At 46.2% G+C, this 21,492-nt stretch overlaps 1 protein-coding gene across 1 annotated transcript; it reads left to right on the top strand.

The window, feature by feature from the left end:
- Positions 1-4,504: 4,504 nt before the first annotated feature.
- Positions 4,505-20,238, top strand: LOC126548117 (uncharacterized). The gene is made up of 2 exons (XM_050196231.3): positions 4,505-4,637; positions 15,685-20,238. The coding sequence occupies exons 1-2, from the start codon at positions 4,635-4,637 to the stop codon at positions 16,957-16,959; spliced, it is 1,278 nt and encodes a 425-aa protein (XP_050052188.1). The 5' UTR covers positions 4,505-4,634; the 3' UTR covers positions 16,960-20,238.
- Positions 20,239-21,492: the final 1,254 nt, after the last annotated feature.

Raw genomic sequence — 21,492 nt, 5'->3', positions numbered from 1 at the left:
TCTCGCTGCCGGCGTCGTTGCGTACTACCACGACGGCGGCCTGCTTTGAAAGGCACTCCACACGATTCCAGTAAGTCGGCGTTCAACTCGTAATCCTCTGGACGAAAGTGCAGCGAGCACACTACGTGATTTTTCGGCTCTTTGCCAGCGCTCTGCGGCAGAGGTACGACACTTAACCACTTCGAACGGAGAGGTTCACTCGTTGGCACATAGTGATAAGTAACGTTGGATTCGCCGCTGCAACTGCCCTTGGCCAAGTTCCGCGGACCGTTCGCGCATCCCACGACATCACATGGACGTGGCATTCTCGCTGCTTCTTCCAAATGCAAGTTTCGCGAGCCAGCAGGACCACCGCAGCACGACGCGATAACGAAACAACTGAAACTCCAAAGCGCGCGCGGCGCAAAGTCGAGCGCGCAGAGTCGAGCGAAAACGAAACCTTTCGATCACCCATACTACTCAAGGGTAACGTCAAGATGTTATTTTTTCTTAGAACGGAATAGAAGTAGACAAGTAACATTTTATTCCGTCTTATAATCTAATGAAATGATCTTTTTAATCCGAGTAGTTGAGTACTAATGACATAAATTATGAAAAGGAGTGCCTTCGTCTCAAATCGTGTCATACATTTACCTCAATTTCTCCGTTACTAAATCTCTGTTCGCGATTATATTGACGCCTTAGACGTTCTCGAGCATTGCTTTATCACTTTAACTTGACTTCATAGTAACCTTTAGTGTCCCTTTAACGTGCACCTAAATCTAAGTACACAGGTGTTTTTGCATTTCGCCCCCATCGAATTGCGGCCGCCGTGGCTGGATTTGATCGTGCTTAGCAGCGCAACAGCAAAGCCAAAATGAATAATACACAATCACCTTGCTATTTTTTTCGACAAGACCAGTCAAAATGTAATGGGCATTCCAGGTAGCTTAATTTTTAGAAAGCATTGACGCATAATATACAGGTATAAAAATAATTCTGCACTTTTAATATTTTTTTTCCAAATTTATCATGACAGTTTAAGGAGTTAATCATCATCATCATCATAATCATCCAATTAGGGAGAAGGCTCCCTAGAATCTTTCCTCATCTTTCCTCCAAGGAGGAAAGATGGACCACTCAGATCATTCTTCCACCACTGAATGCTTTTACCATGGAGGAAGTTTTTTCATAGATGCATTTTGCCAATCCACTCGCATCACCGCTTCTGCCACAATTATTATTATTATTATTATTATTATTATTATTATTCGATATGAACACACATATACAATGGACAGATCGGGAAATAGGGAGGCAGCAGGCTGACAACTGCCATCGAGAGGGCCACAACGCCTGCCTACGCTTTAGGAAAGAGGGATATGAAGAAAGGAAGTCAGTATAACATTGTCAGACGGGTCTTTAAGCCACGCGTTTGCCGACAACGCAAACGTCGACAAATGCCGGTAACGCAAGCGCCCAGTTGACATGGGGTCGTGACGGTCTAGTGCGACCGAGCCACATTTACCACCGCACTCGTTAGCGCAAGATTTTAGCGATGCAGGAATCAGGGTGGATTATGGACAACACATTTTATAAGTCACTATTGCAGTACCTCCATAGAGAAACATACCTACGTAAAGAGCGGACACTCGAGCCGTTTCGCGGCCGAGCTAAGGTGACTCGAGTGCCAGTCGCGCGGCAATTTTGCGCGCATTCGCGGGCTTCTTTCACGCTCGGAAAAACACTTTCACGTAGCACGCATTGAGCAACAGAAAACTGTATCGGGAGTTTTTCATGTTGCTTTGCAATTTTCTCATTGACACTTTTCATCTACTTATAATATTTGTGAAGTTGATTAATTAATTGAAACTAATTATCTAATTAGGCGGAATGAAAACAATAATTTGAGTATCTCCAAGTGACGGCAAACAAAATTACCTTAGTTGCGTCCAGCTGCGTGACATTCGCATATCTTTAAACTCTGGCTAAAGTTAGCTGGGACACCCTGTATATAGTTGACTTCAACTGCTTGAGCAAGACCAAACGGATATTTGCCAATTTTCTCGGGGCACGAGGACTCGCGCACTGCTCGAATAAATGACGATGTTGTCAACACTTTCACGTACTGCTGGCGATAAGGTGTTGCAGTTCTAAAGTGTTTAAAAAAAAAGAAAAAAAAAAGAAGCAAACAAACAAACCCTATATACATTAATTTGGCATGAAATTTCACTTCGTTAGTGTGAGAAAATCGTGTTGGCCTTTAATTGATAGGTAAATGTACTAGTGGACCGAGGTACGACTAGCAAAATAATTTTAGTCTCTCGCGGTGCCGTCGAATCACTAATTTTGTCATGTTAGCAATTTGTAAGAGCGAAGTTGGTGATATATTGTGGTTATATGCATTGCATATAGATCTAAAGATCTTTCTTTGTATCTTTTCTGTTTTGCCAATACTTGCGTAAACTGGTCCCATACAGCTGACGCGTATATGTTCTAGTAGTGCTCTAACAAACGTTTTATACGGCTAGAAATCGTTTGAGGAAAAAAGCGGAAAAGAGGAAAAAGGAAAAGTCAATATTTTGCGCTATGATGCAGCATCCTCTTTCTCTTACTCTTTTACTTTTTTTTGCCTGCAGTTTTGTTCTGCTGTACGCGAACTTTGCGAATGGCGTCTACGTGGAAAATATTAACTGGAATGCCACTCCACTGCGGCGCACATTCTGAGGAAGGACATTTGGAAGCTAATGCCACGGTATCAAGATTTATGCTAAGCAGATATGACTTTACTACTGCCCGGCTTCGAATCGACGATCTAATCGACGACGGATAACTAAAACGTTAATCAACGAGAATTCCTTAATTAGCATTGCGACCTATCGTACCTAACCGTACTGTTTATCGACCTAGTCACTCCTCTCTCTCTCTCTCTCTCTCTCTCCTCACTCCCTCTGAGCAGAGTATGCACGCTCTGTTACCTTAGGCAGACCTCCTCCGTTATACCTCAAATAAATTCTCCTCTTTCTCTCTGAAGTAATTGACCCGAGGAAACAGAATTACGATATCTTAAAAAAAATGTTGCAATAAAAATGAATGCTCGTGGTATACGCTTATATAGGGCGGCAGCCGCTGCAGCGCACGCACGAGCACGCAGGTAGGCAGGCACAGCAGGCACAGTGCACAACCTTGCTTGCTTGCGTGCTTCCTAATATTATGGCGCGTACTCTCCGCGGGGTATTGGCCAAGAAGCCGGCGGTTGAACGAGTGAGGCGAGGGGAGAAAGCTTGAGAGAAAAAGTACATGTCAGGGTAAAGTTGAAATTGTACAAGGAATTAAAATAGGCAAACTAAAATGTTAGGAAGGAAATCAACTTTATTGAAAAGAATGGTCCGGCAGTTTTGGTTGCGGTGGCCTCAGGTGGCGGATCCAAGTCCTTGGACTCGGGCGGCATCTTCGGCTTGCCGGACGGTCCAGAGCTGGTCTTCCAGCTCCGAACTTTTGAGAGTCGCCTGCCAGCGGCGGCGACGGAGAAGATCCCCGGCGGTCGCCGCAGCCGGGGCGGCGTCGGAAAGGAGCGCGCTCGAGGCTTCCTGTACGCTGGTTGGTAACGGTCGCGGTTATGGACGCGTCGCGAACGACGGCGGTTTCAGCTAACTAATGTTAGAAATTTTTTTTTATTTCCTTGGAGGAAAACGTGGTTTATAAAGGGACAGCGAATTGAAAAAACAATAAATTAAAATCAATTTGGAATTCGAATTTTGTGAAATATCAACGAATAATTAAATCAGCAAGTTAACCAGGTATTCTCATCGTGTCACAAAGAGCCCGCAGACGGCCATGCATACGTCCCTGTGGCTAAAACCCGATGTAGATGCTCCGAAGGAGGCAATATCTTCAGTATTTACAGCAACTGCTACTTTTCGGAATGGAATTTAGATGTACTTTTTTCTTTGGATTGTATATCGCCGCCGCCAGGTTCATAAAAATGATCAGTTATTTCAAGTTCATTGCAGGTATGGCATAGAAGGGACAGCGCCAGACCAGACACGTGTAAACAAAAAATAAATGGTGGAATACGGCATCGTTATTTTGTGAGGGCGATTTCCAATTTACGTGTGGGACACCTTGACTGTCCCAAGGGAAAGGCAAATGGTTAGAGTATGTTACTTGGAACGTCTGTTTTACACAGTATATTAAAGGAGAAAATTTTCTAAATCTAGCCGTGGTGCAAAGCCGGCTACTGGCGCTCACGTCAATGAGAGCATCTTCTTCGTTCTTTTCTTTTGACTGGACTTTCACGTGCAGTGAGAAAGCGGCGTCCGTAAAGGGCGTTGCTCACTAAATATTATTTTTGTTTTCAAACAGTACTTCATCATAGTATATTAGCGGCAGTATTAAAATTTGTTTGCGTAAAGAAACACAGCCCGTCGCCCAAGTAAAAACGCTGTGAATCAGTGCGAATGTGGTCCACAGCTACAGACGTCGCTGTCGTCTCGTAGCTCGACGAAGAGAAAGAAGAGGGCCATCATGGCTTCCCCGTGTTCATAGTCACCCGACGGAAGATGCCAGAACTCGGAAGTCACGACCACTGCCAAGAGATGAGTTGAGTGCGCCCGAAGCCCGTGCCTGGAGGCAGGCGCAGCGCTACAGGAGAGATGGTAAGTGCGGCTGTCGTTTGCAAGCACGGTGGCACCCCACTTGCGTTGCACACGAAGAGAGCGCATGTAAGTTTGCAATCGAGAAACGAGCATGCGCTAACGGCATCGGAGGTGTTCTGTACGCTGACTTATATGTGTAAAGCTTCGGCAGTTTATTTTCCAATTAGCCGTGTTTATATCAAGTGGGCTGTAATATAAGAAAACTCGGCGACAAGGAGCCATGAGTTTCGACGCACCGTGCACCACCTTGTGTCGGCGGGGCGGCTCTAAAGGGGTGAAAGAGGTGGCAGCGGGCAGCCGACTCCCCAATATTTCCTTCTTCCCCCACCCCCGTTCTCCCATGGCCCCGCTTCTGGCAGATTGGAGTGCGAAGTGATGGAGTGCGTTCCGGCACCCTGAACAAAAATAGACCATCACACTAGCAACTACCCCTCCCCCCCCCCCCCCCCCATCCTAGAAAAAAGAAAAATACACAAAAAGTGAAGGTGCCTCCTATACGTCGTTTTTCTCCTGAAGACTGCCCTGCACAAAAATGGTCGCGTTGTATCTAACAGTTCCCAGATGAACGACAAAGATAAGCATCGTGGTTGACGTTATGCTCTTTACTATACTTACGCCGCGCCCACTCGCGTGCTACGCTGTCGCAGCACATCCTCGTCATCGTGAGCCTTTTGTCCTTTTTTCTCTTTCAAAGAGAAAATAAAATAAAATTGATGGACTTACTGATAAAGTCATGTCACATAACCCCGGCCGCTAAAAAAAAAAAGGAGAGAGAGAAAGAAAGATAGAAAGAAAACCAGCTATCTATTGGCTTAACGTGTAGTCCTTTCACTCTGGCGGAGTCATTTTCGCGTGAGCTCTCTTCCGTGGCGCTGGCACAACTGTGCTGGTGATTGCTTGCCTTTTGCTTCAATGGTATAATCGACTCTGAGCGTGGCGGTGGATGCGGCTAGCTCATCGCTGCTTGCTTGCATTGTTTAATCTTGCCGCGACGACCTGGCAAGATGCCAGGTTGTGCTACAGGTAATGCAATTTCCTGTAGAGAAGGTTGACAGCTACAGCAGCGTCCACTCTATAGAAAAGCAGGGCAGTCTGTTTTCAGCTTTTGGGTGCGTTGTTTGAAACTTAGAGTGTATTCGCCCGTCGTCCGAAAAAATCACGCCGGTTCTTGCTGCTCGATTACCCTCTTGGCATCCAAAAAGGGCAAAAAAATGTATTCCCGCACGCTTGACTTCCTTACATGGACGCAGTAACCGACGGCAAGGTGTTTTGTTCAGGCTCCGCGACGTTGGTCCGCGTAACGCCTCGGTCAAGCTTGCTTCTCTTTGGCAAGCTGGCGCAGGAGCCTTGCTCTGGAAGTGGTCTCCGTGATTTGGCGCAATGGCAGGTTTTGCTCCTGCCGCCCTATTCGGCGCCCTCCCCAGCAATAAAGTGCCACCCGGCTGCTCCCAGGTGGCACTGTTAGCCGAGGCTTCTACAGTAACACGGAGTGCGATAGCACGAAGGGAAGTGGCTTGCTACTTGAGGCTGGAGCCGGTTGCCTAAGGACGAAAAACATGCTGGAGCAAATATTCGCAACTAGATGAGGCATGTGTAGGCTGCAGCAAAACGCCGGACACCGCTCAGCACATCCTGATGGTATGCGAAGGGGTGCACCCAGTGAGATCCGTAAGGTAACGTATACACCTTCCAGAAACGCTTGGATTTAAAGAGGATGGAAGCGCCAGCCGGTTAGCAGTCGAGATGAGCAAGAGACGTTTAGAGTATTGGTGGAAAAAAATCAGGGAAGAGATTGATACGAGCGGACCCGTTACGGACATATAGGTAGCGGAACAAGGTAGACAGAGAAGTTTTGAAGAAGAGAGAAAAAAAAAATAAGATCAAGGATATGTATACACAAATGCTGGAACGGAAAGCATGCCTAGCGTACCTGAGTAACTCAAGCAGGCTAGGCGACTAATTGTCACCACCCCGTTTCAAAGGGGATGCCAATAAGTCATCGTCATCTAGCGCCAGTGGAGGCTGTCGAAGAAGGCGCAACGCGCGAAATCAACGTGCGTATTGCCTCTCTTTTCATGTGCTGCGGGAGATTTTCGCAGGATGTATCCTAGGCAAGCTTTTCAGCTTTGCTGCGTGCTCTGCCTCGAACATTATGACGTCTCACACCTTTTAGCCCTCTTGCGTCGTTATTACTAATGCGAAAGCATTATATGGCTCATGAGGTGAAAAATCCGGCGTAGTTGTCGGCGTTGGCGTGAACACCAGTGGTCTAAAAGGTCACTGAACTCTCTACCTTTGGTGGGAGTCGAACCCACGACCGTTGGTGTTAATTAAGGCGAATTAAGATAGGGTTAATTAATGTACTCGAACCCACGACTTCTGGTGTAAATTAAGGTGTAGTTAATTAAGACAGTTAAGGTACTCGAACCCACGATTTCTGGTAGGTGTCGAACCCTCGACCATTGGTGTTAATTAAGGCGTAGTTAATGAAGGCCGAGTTAATTAAGATAGAGGTTATTAAGGCACTTGAACCCACGGCGTTTGGCGGGAGTAGAAACCACTACCTTTGGTGGTAATTAAGGCGAAGCTAATTAAGGCACAGGTAATAGGGGTAGAGTCGAGGCACCCGACTCGAACCCATGACCTGGCGTTGTGGCATAATATCTAAGCATCGCGCGATAACTAATTCCCGCTTGAATTTTTTTCCCTGTACCTTTCTGTATTCTTATCCTTTATCCTTTGTTTGTGTAGTATCTGCAGGGCGATAATTTTTAAGTTTTATGGAATATTTAAAAGTCGCCTGTAGCAGATAGCGAAATTCGTGTCCTTGAGCTCAGAGGCGGCATTGCAAGCACGAGAAACCGAAACACATATTCAACTAATTAAAAAAAATCACCAATTACCTTCTTAGCAAATTACAGCACATACTGCAATTTATGAATTGCAGCTGGTGAGCTTGCAAGACGTATCCACTTGAAATGAATTTCCAGGATGTATTTTTCGAACCGTAGCTGTGTCGCACCTTTCATTTGTAGGAATTATGTAATCAACATCCTAGCATGACTCACATTAGGCTTTCGCTGACACTCCCATACCTATAGAATTGTGTAAAAAAAGGCTGCTCCACGTTCCACGCAACATAATTCACAGTGGGCATCTGTCTACTTTCCACTTGATAATCTATCGCGCACATCTGGGCGCCTGCATAATCGTCGCAGCTTCCTGTGCATCTTCGGGTGGGCCGATATGCGTTTAGTTAATGTGTTTAGTTACGAGCAACTGTGCATTGGAATGACTTTCCATTTAATATTGCTATGCATTAGCATCCTGCCACATTTAGGGAAAGTAAGCGCATGATCTGGATACGTATACCCTATCACGGTCAGATCACGTACATAGGTTAACCGGCAAAGCACTCCAAAATCTTGGATATATGTATAAAGCGCACACTTTCTGGTGCCCCTAAAGACACGAAGCTACTGCGCTGATTCAACCTATACTTGAGTACGGCTCTGTTGTTTGACGTCCTTTCTACCAGTGTGATGTTAGTAAAATTTAATCCGAGCAGAAAAAAAATTGCGCGCTTTATATGCCACAGATACGACCTATACTTCTCACCCTCTACTACTCTTCCTTTCTTGAACTTGACTACTAATATTGACACACACCACTCGCGGCGCGCCGCGATGTGGACTCCTTAAATTTTTTTTTATAGTATCGTCAATTGTTCTTCCAGTCTGTCAAACTGCGTGCACTTAACACTCCCCAAGAAAGCTTCTACCAGAAGTTACCACAAACTTGATCTGCAACCTTGCTGCCCACCCATTAATACATTTTAATACAGCTTTTACCCCAGAAGAAGTGACCTTTGGAATTTGTTACCTGGTGATGCACGTTCCCTTCTCCTTAAGGATTTCATTCCTGCAGTTGATTCTACTATATCATGTTTTGTTACCTAGTGGTTTTGTAACATTCGCGTTCATGTTCGTTCTTTGTGAATCCTAGTGTACCCATTCCTGCTAGAGCCCTTGTAGGACTGACGTATGTCACATGAATGAATGGATAAATGAATGAATGAATGATGCATTATATAGCTAATATAACTGGCGTACCATTGTGAATATTTCTGGTGAATTACTATTTTATGCAGATATCTAACCATGAGAGAGAACAGAAAGCAAGGAGAGGAAAGGCAGGGAGGCCAACCAGACGAGCGTCCGGCTTGCTACCCTACAGTGGGAGTAAGGGAAAGGGGAATAGAAAGAGGAAAAGAGGGAGAGAGTGAACACTGAATGCACGTTGGAGGACGCACAGGGGGTCCTATAAGCGGTCTCTTAAACCGGTGCACTTCAAGTACTGTGCTGGAACACGAATCGTTTTTTGTGCCAGTGACGGGTGTGGCCACGGTTTGAGTATCTTTGACTCAGAGAACGGTCTCGTGTCCAGCCGGTTTAAAGGTGTCCTGAGAGAGAGGTGGCGTACGTTGTAGCGAGGACAGATACACAACAGGTGCTCGATGGCCAGTGTGCGACTCCTGTAGGTGCGAGGAAGTCTAACCATGATGTTAAGTGTATAACCATGGCTCTGGTTTAGCCTTGATTTTGACTCAACGACTCTTCCTTTGCTAAAACTGTGCAACTACTATTCTCTTTTCCCGCTAGATTGCATTACCTCATGGCTTTCGCGTTCATATAGTTTTCTCTAATATTGCATACTTTCTTCCTGCTCGTATAGTTGCTCACTGCGATCCCACCTCACGAATTACTGATTCCAGTCTCTTTGGCATACAGCATGAGCATATAAGCGAATGTCATATTTGGCCGTGGATGTGGAACATACTGCACACAGGCGATTGCACATACTTCGATGACCTTTCTAGTGAATTTATCTGTGTTTTTTGTGGCGACAGTGCAGTCCTGAAACAAGGGGTTCTGACTGCATTTCCGGCAGTGCATCGCAGCGTGACAACGTTGAGCTCGTTCGATCACACCCAACCTCGCCACAAAGCTTGGTTTTAGAGACCTATCGTCTCTCTTTGCAGCATTTTGCTTACAGTCAGGCTGACAGCGACTTTCTGTCCGCGTGAAACCAATTTCTGCATTTTGCAAATTTCGCCAACACTCAGTAACTCAATAATGCAAGTAACTGTGCCGAAAAATTGTGCCTCGCTACACGTGCTAAATTTGGAACAGTTATCCGGAACAAGAAGAGAAAGTAAGCTGTAATCATTTAGCGTTCATTTTCGTCTAAGAACTACGCTAAGTAATAATAATAATAATCATCATCATCATAATCATCATCATCATCATCCTATTCATGTCCACTGCAGTACGAAGGCCTCTCCCTGCGATCTCCAATTACCCCTGTCCTGCGCCAAGCGATTCCAAATAGCACCCGCACATTTCCTAATTTCGTCACTCCATCTAGTCTTCTGCCGTCCTCTACTGCGCTTCCCTTCTCTTGGTACCCATTCTGTTACCCGAATGGTCCAACGTTTATCTAGTCTGCGCATTACATGACCTGCCCAGCGGCATTTTTTTCTCTTAATGTCTATTAGAATATCGTCTATGCCCGTTTGCTCTCTGATCCAAACTGCTCTCTTTCTGTATCTTAAAGTTATGCCTAGAATTCTTCGTTCCATCGGTCTTTGCGCGGTCCTTAACTTGTTCTCAAGCTTCTTTGTCAGCCGCCAAGTCTCTGCGCCGTACGTATGTCAGCACCGGTAAAATGCACTGATTGTATACTTTCCTTTTCAATGATAACGGCAAGCTCCCATTCAGGAACTCACGATGTCTGCCGTACGCGATCCAACCCATTCTTATTCTTCTGTGAATTTCGCTCTCATGGTCCGAGTTCCCTGTGATTAGTTGACCTAGGTAAACGCGCTCCTCCACAGACTCTAGAGGCTGACATGCGATCTTGAACTCTTGTTCCCTTGCCAGGTTATTTATCATTATCTTTGTCTTCTGCATATTAATCTTCAGTCCCACTCTTACACTCTCCCTGTTAAGGTCCTGAATCATTTGTTGTAACTCGTCTGCATTGTTGCTAAATAGATCAATGTCATCGGCAAACCGAAGGTTGTTGAGGTATTCGCCGTCGATCTTTACTCCTAAGCCTTCCCAGTTTAATAGCTTGAATACTTCTTCTCAGCACGCAGTGAATAGCATTGGAGAGATTGTGTCTCCTTGTCTGACCCCTTTCTTTATAGGTATCTTTCTACTTTTCTTGTGTAGAATTAAGGTAGCTGTGGAATCTCTGTAGATATTTTCTAGGGTATTTACGTAAGCGGCCTGTACTCCTTGATTACGCAATGCCTCTATGACTACTGGTATCTGCACTGAATCAAGTGCTTTTTCGTAATCTATCAAAGCCATATAGAGAGGTTTACTGTACTTGCAGATTTCGCGATAACCTGGTTAATGACATGGATGTGATCCATTGTAGAGTAACCTTTCCTGAAGCCAGCCTGCTCCCTTGGTTGACTAAATTGCAATGTTGTCCTTATTCTGTTGGAGATTATTTTGGTAAATATTTTATACAATACTGGCAGTAAGCTAATGGGCCTATAATTTTTTTAGTTCTTTAACGTCGCCCTTTTTTGTGGAATACTATAATGTTTGCATTCTTCCAGTTTTCTGGGACCCTTGCAGTCGATAGACACTTCGTATAGAGAGCCGCCACTTTCCCTAGCATTATGTCTCTTCCATCTTTGATTAAATCGACTGTTATTCCATCCTCTCCTGCCGCTTTTCCCCGTTTCATGCCTTGCAAGGCCTTTCTGACCTCATCTCTAGTTATAGGAGGAGTTTCTGTATACTGTTCATTATTGTTTTGAATAGAGCGCTACTGAGTCATCTAAGTGCGACACACGACGCTAAGTACGACACACGAAAGAAGGAAAAAGACAAAGCGAGCGCCGACGCGTGACTGCAAGGTTTATGGGAAACTGGCATGAAGTATAAACCAAAGGAATACGCAAAGCTGGAACAAACTCACGTGAATTCAAGACACGATACTGACGTTAGGGACAAGGCAACGCTCGGCTGATAGAAGCAAACGCTGCAGTGCTAATCAGTATATGATGAGCCTTCATCACCTTCCGGATGTCTTTTATTTTTATGTCTGAACGTACTCACGATTGTTTTTGTTTCCCTTGTTAATATTTTCTGTAATTTCCGTAAACCTTCCATTTCCGAATCTGCACACGCCTTCTCTCTTTGTCTTCTTACGTATACAGGGTGTTTCAGCTAACTTTAGCCAGAGTTTAAAAATATGCCGATGAACTCCAAGATTACGCGACCAAATGCATGTTGCTCACTTTTCTATGTAGTGTGCCAGGCTATTCTTTATTTTGCTTAATTAGATAATTAGTCAATATTAATTAACCATGTTCTGAAGCAATGAAGCTAGGAAAAAAGTTCCAATTAGGAAGTTGCAGAGCGGTTTGCAAAACGTCCGAATAAACAGTTTCTGTCTATCTATCTATTAAGTATTAGTGTTTTTTAGCTTACTGTGGATGCCCGCGAAATAATAAAAGAAAACATCACGTGAGATGCCCGCTTGCGCGTCGTGATTGCACTGCTCCCAAGCGTTCCGCGCACAAACGAACATAGCATTTAGCCGAGTGCGCTGCCGCTGCGTCTGCTAATCGCTATCATGAACCGCCGCTAGGGAAGCACATCGCTGGCGTAAATCGCACAGCCCAACGCCCTCGTTACTGCCCTGTCGCCCTTTAAGCGGCAGCATGCCCTGCTAGATCCTATGTTCGTTTGTTCGCGGACAGTTTGGGAGCGCTGCAAACACGGCGCGCAAGTGGTCATGTCACGCGGTAGTTTTTTGTATTTCGCGGACATCCGCAGCAAGCTGAAAAACACTACTACTTAAGAGATAGACAGAAAAAAATTATGGGTTTTTACGTGCCAAAACTACCTTCTGATTATGAGGCACGCCGTAGTGAAAGACTCCGGAAATTTCGACCACCTGTGGATCTTTAACGTGGACCTAAATCTAAGTACACGGGTGTTTTCGTATCCCCGTCGAAATGCGGCCGCCGTGGCCGGGATTCGATCCCGCGACCTCGTTCTCAGTAGCCCAACACCATAGCCACTGAGCAACTACGGCGGGTAAGAAATAGCAAGAAACATTCTAATTGGACGTTTTGCAAAGCGCTCTACAACTTTCTAATTGGAATTTTTTGCCTAACTTCGTTGCTTTAGAAGTTGGTTAATTAATCTTTACTAATTATCTAATTAAGCAAAATACTAAAAATAGCGTGACCCACTACATACAAAAGTGAGCAACATGCATTTGGTCGCGTCGTCTTATGGTGCATCGGCACATTTTAAAACTCTGGCTAAAGTTAGCTGAAATACTCTGAATATTATTTCGCCTTGTTCACGACGGAGATGAGGTACGCAGAAAGAAAGCAAAAAAAGAAAAAGCTTTATGAACGTCATGCATAAGCTACCACCAGAAGTGACTGTCCTTTGATCCCTGGCTTTTTTATTGCAGTCAAATTTAGATGCGACGAAGATAGTTCCACGCAGGGCTAACAATCTGTATTTCCAAAACTTCTCTCGTGTGCGGCCCGCGCTTTTCTTTTCTTTCGCGATCTTGACGAGGTGCGGCCCTTACACGGGGACGGGCCATTTCGATCCATTTCTTCGGCCCTGCGTAATCCACGCGAACCCTTTGTGCGAAAAGAGCGAATATATTGTGTTCGTAATGCATTTACTTATTCACGCGTGCGCGTCACGCACCCGGTGCACGCCTGGTCCCTCCCACTGTCTCCGTTGCTCGGTTCGGCAGCACACTCGTGGGCACAGTCGTCCCCGGTGCCATCCGTGGTATTAGGTATGCGTGGGAGTTTGTCCACAATGTCCGACGACGCCATACGTCCAGAATCAGAGAGGACAGAAGCTTCAGCGACGTCCCTTCTTTTCAGTTTTAGAAATTTCATTATTATTATTATTTTCTGCGCTGTCAAGTTGGGGGAGCGGCCCTTACACGAGTGCGGACCTTACCATACGGCAAGGCCCGTCCGCTACTGGTCTTGCCCTCTGCAACGGGGCTGTTATACCAATCGCTATCTTTAGGGACAGGCTCCAGGACATGGGCCAATGAGGAGACGCTCTCACGCAATAAATATTTTACGAAAGCTTGGCACAAATACGTAACTTTATTTCACTCGACAGTTGCCGTATGTATTACTAAGGCGAGCAGTCCGGAAAACAAGAGCTGAGATGCTAGCTTGGAGCGAGGAAGCAGCGTTTGCTCCGCCCTTGCATTATACACTATAGAGACTATAGTGTATAATAGACTATAGAGACTATCTGACTATATAGTCAGACCTCTGACGACCGAACACCGAAGGGCTTATAATCATATCTTGCACCGTGATTGTTTAAGCTTTTCTTTCTTTGAATACCTTGGCTAACGTTAGCTATGACACACGGTAGATTGGATACGAAATATAATTGGATACGAAAAAAAAAAGGTCGGTCCCTCGAGCAAGAACATATACTGTTGGTAACCCGATGAAAGCTTTATTGAGAGCTCTGGCTACAGACTTCTTAATTGCTCAAGCGGATATTTCAACGGATTGCGAAATAGATTTCTTGCAGTCACTTTTCTTTTGCAGCACTGCGTGTTAGTGGAGAGGCTTTGTCCGCGATTTGCCCGGTCGTTCTATACCTTTTTTTCGCCTTATGTAGGTTTTCCCGCTGCCCTTCAAACATAAAGGAAGAGGTGAAGTCGCGCGTGTAATATCCTATCGTGTGCTATTGGCGATTTCAACAACACGTTTCTTTAAGGCGTTTATATATCGGTATATAGTTTCATGCAATGCAGTATACAATGCTGAGCAGATTATTTACGTGAAGGGTGACTCTTTGGCGCGGCAAATGAAGCTGTGAAATTGTGATTTCCGGGCGTTTCCATAACTGAGTATAAGCGCGTTGTCCTCTCAGTTATTCCTGACATTCTTCCTGAAACTCCGCACGGCAGCCTATATGAGTGCTACTCTGCGCAGTTTGGAAATAGCATAATGACTCGCTTTTTTCGGTCACTTCAAATGGCGGTTGTCAATGATCTGTGTAACATGACATCCGCTGTAGTATAATTTGCCCGATTCAACGTCACCATGAGACTTATTTTCTAGACAAAATCACGAGCTGCACTTTTTACTTGTTTTGTGACGCCCTGAAGCAGCAAAGAAGGAAATGATTTAATGCCCTATGTTTATTTATTTTTATTTATTTCACAATAATCCTAAAGGCCCTCTAGGGAGGATATTACATAGGGTAAAGGTTACATCGGTGAAGCAAAGAACAGTGCATAAATGTAAATAAAACACAAAACACAAAACTGGGATAAAATTAATTACAGTGCATCAACTTAAAAACACAGAAGAAAAAAAATAATAAAAAGTTATCAGTACAGCCACTTTAAATTATTTGCACAAACTATGGCAACGACACGGAGACTTTGGTTATCGGCGCATGAGAAAAATATTTCAGTTTACAAATCAGAGAGTGAAACATTATATATTAGGTATGCATGGTATTGCGCCGAGCTTGTGTAAATTTCGAGGCATTTGTTTCCGTGACAATGTGCGATGGCAAATTATTCCGCTGCATCGCGGTTCGAGGTATAAATGACTGACCAAATGCGAGGGAACGACACATGATGCATTTGACTTTGCAAGAATGATACCGACGCGGAAAAATGGCTGAGGGTTCACACATGAACTCGTTATGAAGAGATACGTGATAGTAAAGCTTACGGAATAGTGTTAAACGAGATATGTTACGACGAAGGGGCAAGGTTTCAAGCTCCACGCGATTTTTTAAAGCTGTTACACTGGTTTGTGGTGAATAATCTGAAAAGATGAAGCGTACAGCACGGTTCTGCAGGGATTCCAAGTCAGTTATTAGGTATGCCTGATGGGGATCCCATATGGCTGAGGCGTATACTCTATTTTAGGGCGTATTAGTGTTGTGTATGCCAATTTTTATTTGTATGCCAACGCATATTTTATTTCCAGAGTGTCGGCAAGGAAGGCTACCAGCAGCCGAGGCCTTACAGCCGCAAGAATCAACATCGCAAGTTCCTGCGCCATTTCCCGATCATCTTTGTGTTTCTCATCCTGGTGACGGCTGGCGGCTGCATCTATCGCAGCCCCCAGTGGATACCCACACAACAGTTGAATGCGGGGCGCGTCAATGCTGCGCCAGTCCACAGAGTCCGCACCAGCCCAGCATCAACCGGCAAGAGCCGAGCCGACAGCGCGAAGGACGGTCCTCCGAGCGCCGCGCTGCCCAGGCGGCCCGAGGAGCCGCGCGCGAGTCCCGATGCACCGCCGGAGCCCGCGCCCGCAACGACTGTGTCGACGTCCGCGCGCGTGGACCTCGAGTGGTTGGCGCGCAAGATACCGTTCCCGCTGGACCCGCCCAGCGTAGTCGACCCGAGCGCCGACGGACGCCTGGTGCGCCACCTGTGCAACACCGGCAAAGCCGAGCACCTCATTTTTGTGCACACGGATCCAACGCACGGACGCGAACGCAAGCTGTTCCGCTCCACCGTGGGTCACCCGCGCATTGCGTCGCTCTTCAAATGGTCCATGCTCTTCCTAGTCGGTACGCGGCCGGACGTGAATGTAACCGACGAAGCTACGCAGTATGGCGACATTGTGCAGCTGCCGTTCATGGACCATTACCGAAACCTCTCGCTCAAGTTCCTCTACGGCATGCGCTGGGTCATGCTCAACTGCCCCTCGGTGCGTAGTCTGGTGAAGATTGACGACGACGTCTTCATACACCCGGAGCTGCTGGACGCATACCTGCGCACTCGCATCACTGCTAACGACCGGCGGCTGCACTGCTCCACTTTCCGTGGCAACGCCGTCATTCGAAACCCACATAGCCGTCACTACCTGAGCCGTACCGACTATCCCAAAAAATATTTCCCCATGCACTGCCACGGTTGGTTCGTGGTCATCCCGTCGCCCATCATGTGGGACCTGTACGTTGCCGCGTTCCGCGTCCCTTTCCACGCCATCGATGATGCCTACGTGACAGGCGACCTGGCCAAGACGGCGTCGTTGGGCCATGCCGACATCTCGCCCGTGCTGTCGGCCGATGAGGACAGGCTTCTCGAGCTACTGCGTGGCGAGTACATGTGCGCCTTGTTCACAGGCAGGACCAAGTTGAACATACGTGTCACACTCTGGAAGACGCTCACCTTCATCAAGAAGAGGCAGGATCTGGATCTGGCCATGCAGAGCACGCTCAAGGCCTTTAAGCAGCCGGTGCTTCAGTGAGCACCCGAGCGCCGAAAAGCGCAGCCGATCGACACCGGCTTTGTAAACGGTTGAGCTGTTTCGTGAGGAGTGCTTTGATGGCTTCGCAGTGAACACGGCGAAGAGACGAGTGTGCGGGGTGCATTGTAGACTAGCAATGGGTGTTGGTTAAAGCGACGACTTATCCACCTGAGTGCGGTGACATGGCAGACAAATGAAGCAGCTTTTCTATGACAGTAGACAGCGAAGGTAACGCTTCCACCTCAAGCTAACTATGGGCTTCAAAGGCACAATTTTGTTACTACTCATCGTCTAATGAAATATTTGCTCATTTGAGTGCTTTGTCACCGTGCGTGTTCGTTTTTAGTCCTGTCACCAAGCGTCTTTTGGCCTTTTGAATGCATGTGCCTAAGGACGTGTGTCTTGCGCGCGTGTCTAAGCAACCTAGCGTGTAAGTAGTTATTTCCTCTGGGAAAAGAAACCCATGGCTTCCAGGCTTGGTTTTGACAACGACAAGTGGACCATTTGCGTGAACTTCTCTCTGGTTAGTCCTTGTGGCTTCTAACAGGAAATAATTCCCGTTATATAGTTTAGACACAAGCTTGAAAACTGACTCGCAGACGAAACGTTAGTTTCGCACTTTGGCAATACGGAGGAGCTTTGCTCAAGTTCAGAGTCCTTCCTCCCTTCTGTAACAGGTGTCGGATGATCCCACGTAGCAGCTTTCACCAGCCACGTAGTGGAGGGTCTTCAGTAAGCGCACATTGCCCGCATAAATGTTCACCAGGCAAATACCTGAACAGGTATCATCTGTAACATTGCAAACCCTTTGGGAGTCAGGAAATACGCACGCGGCGCCATTTTTCGTTGAGATGTGTGTTTGCTGTCTATCGTGTGCTGCGAACTGCTCTTGTTGGCTTCGGACGTTGGGTTCCAGTGGAAGGAATGAAACAAACCCTTATTCATTATAGTCGTCTTCCCTTTGTAATTAGTGCATGCCATGTGCCATGAAGTTCAAACTGAACTTATTGGCTTTCATAAGCCGCTGAGTGTCGTTAGCATTGTTTTGTTGCTATAAATATGTCATCCAGTGTTGTTTTCTAGAGCGAGTGAAATGAGTCGCGGAGGAGTGATTTACACAGCTGTATATATGTTTCAAGTGTCCTTGTGCTTCTCACAGCTACTCAAGTCTCTTTGTGTCTTGGACATCGGACTTTTGAGCGCATTTAAGACGTGAACGTTTTGAAGTGGTTCTCATTTCATTTTCGCCACCCTGAGCAATCATGTAGTTAGCGGTGGACTTCTTGCTCAAACACTCATTTGCTTCGAAAAGTGGGGTAGTGTTCAATGACTGTTTCGGGCATGTGGTTCATAAAAGGCTACAATGACAGAATGCTGACAGAATATGAAGCTTTTGCGGCGAAACCCTGGAAAAGCCCCATGTATTATTACGTCATCTTTGCTTGGCAAAAGTATAATTACATATGCTTCGAAAAAGCATAAACGTCGCCCTATCTAAATGTACACATTTCTTTGCATACCACAGAATAAATAGTACATTATTCATATACTGGGTACTTAGTTTTCAGGTTCAACCAAATCCCCGATTTTTCACGCCGACAAAGTTTAATTCTAGTTTGAACCAGATTTTTTTTCGAAAGGGCGACATTGAAAAAAAAAAATGGCACAGATACACCAAGAATACGATGAAATCCTAAAATCAAGGCCGCGGTCAGAGATGCGTTTGAGCCACTCAAGGAGGGCAGGAATTTTAGTACGATACATTCTGGCAAATTTTGATCGCCTTGTCAGTGCTGAAATATAGTGTAAGTATGAGTGTAAAACTCAACTGAAGCATTCAGCCTTTTTTTATTAGCTCACGCCCCCGCCATTTTGGTGGAGAACGATGTCGCCTGAGTCCCCAACAGGAGTGCAAAATCTCACGCCTTTGGCGCTCACGGCGGCCACTTATAGGTGCGATCATCTTCGTCAGGTGACGTAGTAATGGGTGGGGCAGGGTAATGCCCTATACATGGCGAAAGTATGGCATGGAAATTCCATCAGCTTTTGTAGAACACATACGCTGTATTTGCCGGGTTTGTTCTCCGCGTGAGGCCAGCACGTGCCTCGCGCTAGGGGCTTCGCACAATGCGAGTACTCCTTGTATTAGCGAAAAAAGGGTGATGAATCCGCGGTTACTTTCTCGCTGCTACTGAAAAGTGCTGTGGTTCACTAGAGGTTTATTTGGAAAATGCTGGTCAAGTATACGTCATTCAAATTGGAGGTTGTACGATGGCATGATATGTCTGCTACGAAAAAAAAAAAAGAAAAATGAAACGAAAATATAGTTTAGCCGCGTACTTTGTACTTGGGCAATTTTAGAAAAGCTTCTTTTTTATGTTCATGAAGCTTGTGTTTTTCTTGCCGATGGCCATATTTTAGGCAAAGTTAGAAGTGAAAAAAAAAAGTATCGATGTTATGCGAATCGTTTTGCAGCCCCATTTGGGGCGCTGCAAAGCATTACCGGATGGACCAATGTGTTTGTGCAGGGCGAGCTATTGTGTGTGACGACAGCAGCGCGGCGACGACGACGATAGTGACGACGATGGCATCATCGATGATTTATGGCACTCCACCGGCGAAGAAACGTTCCATCCTGGTCAATCATGCACCGATCCCGGAGGCGTTGCAATATGAGGAAGACTGACGCGCGGTCACGTTTAAAAGCAACGTGTTATATGTGACGTGGCGCTTATTCGCGCGTCCCATTACTGCGTAGAAAGGAATAGGACGCTCGAAAGTTCTAAATTAAATATACAGGATCCGAATTCACAAAGCAGTTCATACACTAAAATTTCTCCTAAGGAGAGCTGCTGACCAATCGTGGTAGCCAACATGGGCAAAGAACAAACGGCACTTACGAAAATGACCCGCTGCTGTGGCTCAGTGACGTTCTGCTGCTGAGCCCGGGGTCGCGATTTCGATTGCCGTCCATGGCGACCGAATTTCGCTGCAGACGAGATGCAAAAAAAAAAAAGGCAAAAAAACAAAACAAAGAAAAACGCTCCTACGCTTATATTTAAGTGCACGCAAAGGAGCGCCAGGCGGTGGAAACTAAACCGGAGAGGCCTTCAGTTTGGCTTTATTTTATTTTCTAGAGTGAGGAAGAACCTTTCTTGCCATATGAATGTAATCCCGGTTTTGCAAGAATGCCTAGCTTGCAATATATATATATATATATATATATATATATAACGTAAAAAAAGCAAAAACATTAAATTTCGACGTTTCGGCCGGGGTCCGGTCTTTATCAAGAGTCTGCTAAGAAGAGCTGCTCACCAATCGTGGTAGCCAGCATATGTCAAGAACAAACGGCGAAATGTCCGCTCGCGCCTCTGATGCCAATTAACAAGCAGGTTTGTGTAATGATAAACGTTATAGAATCTTAACGGAAGGCACACCTGATTTTCAACTCGTGTTTGAAAGTAACGTGGCAAAAATAAAGCTTGCGCAGACATCCCTGACAAAGGTCAAGAGACAGGCCATAGCCCTGTGATAATAACCATAATGATCACCATTATATTAAGTGTACTTCAGGAAGAATATTTCTGCCAGTAACTATAGGAATCTCCAATTACCTCAATTATGAATATCAGGAGCATTTAAAGCAATCATCTTATGGAAGTAGTGCACGCGGAATAATTTTTATGTGAGAAGTAATTATTCCGTTATTTCGACTATCACTGCGTTTTTCTTGAGCCCACCTGCGCATCTTCTTCCTACCGTTTTCCAAGAGTAACTTAGTTTATTTTGGATCTCCGAGCATTAAGCGCAGCATGCGAATAGCCACTGTTGCTATATCGGTGACTGGTGCCGGCTACGTACACTCGTTAATTTTTTCTGCATGGCGGGAGATGCCACAAGATTTATGAATGCGAGCTTGCCATCTCCGACACAAGCCGGCAGTGTGGTTATAGTTCAGATAGTTGGGAGACACCCACAGCACAGCTAACCTCCGCACGCGCACACGTGCTTGCGAATCGCTTGGAGGGGACGGGTCGTGAAGTGAACAGTCGCTGCTGCGCACGGTACGACTACGAGGGGCCGAGCAGTGTGCGTTCCGCGAAAGGGCGCACAATAGGCGCCGGTGTTGTCTGCGGCGAGCACGCGTTACCCGCGAGCGTCGAGGCTGCCAAACTGGCGCGACCCGGGCGTCGCGGTGCCGAGAAACAAGCCGAATAGACAAGCCGACCGTTATTCCAGCCGGACAAGTCGCTGGCGCGCATTTTGTCCGAGGAGCTATAGTGCGCTAAACTCGGCTATACGGCCCTTGCGATGCGCGGCTTGACCTGCCTGGATCTGAGATACGCCGCGATGCAGCGACGCCAGACGTCTGAAGCTCGCGGCGAACGAACCGCGCGCTTAAATCATAGGCAGCGCGAGCGAACGCCTGCTCCCGCGCTCGCGGCCCGAGGGCGCTGCTATATTGGAGTGCGGCAGAGAAGAGATAGAATGAGGAAAGTGGGAGATATATCCACGGCCCACCTAGCAGTG

This window comes from Dermacentor andersoni, chromosome 1 (assembly GCF_023375885.2).
Source record: "Dermacentor andersoni chromosome 1, qqDerAnde1_hic_scaffold, whole genome shotgun sequence".
NCBI lineage: Eukaryota > Metazoa > Arthropoda > Arachnida > Ixodida > Ixodidae > Dermacentor > Dermacentor andersoni.
Note: the sequence above shows the minus strand (reverse complement) of the source record. Positions and strands in the feature narration are given on the sequence as shown.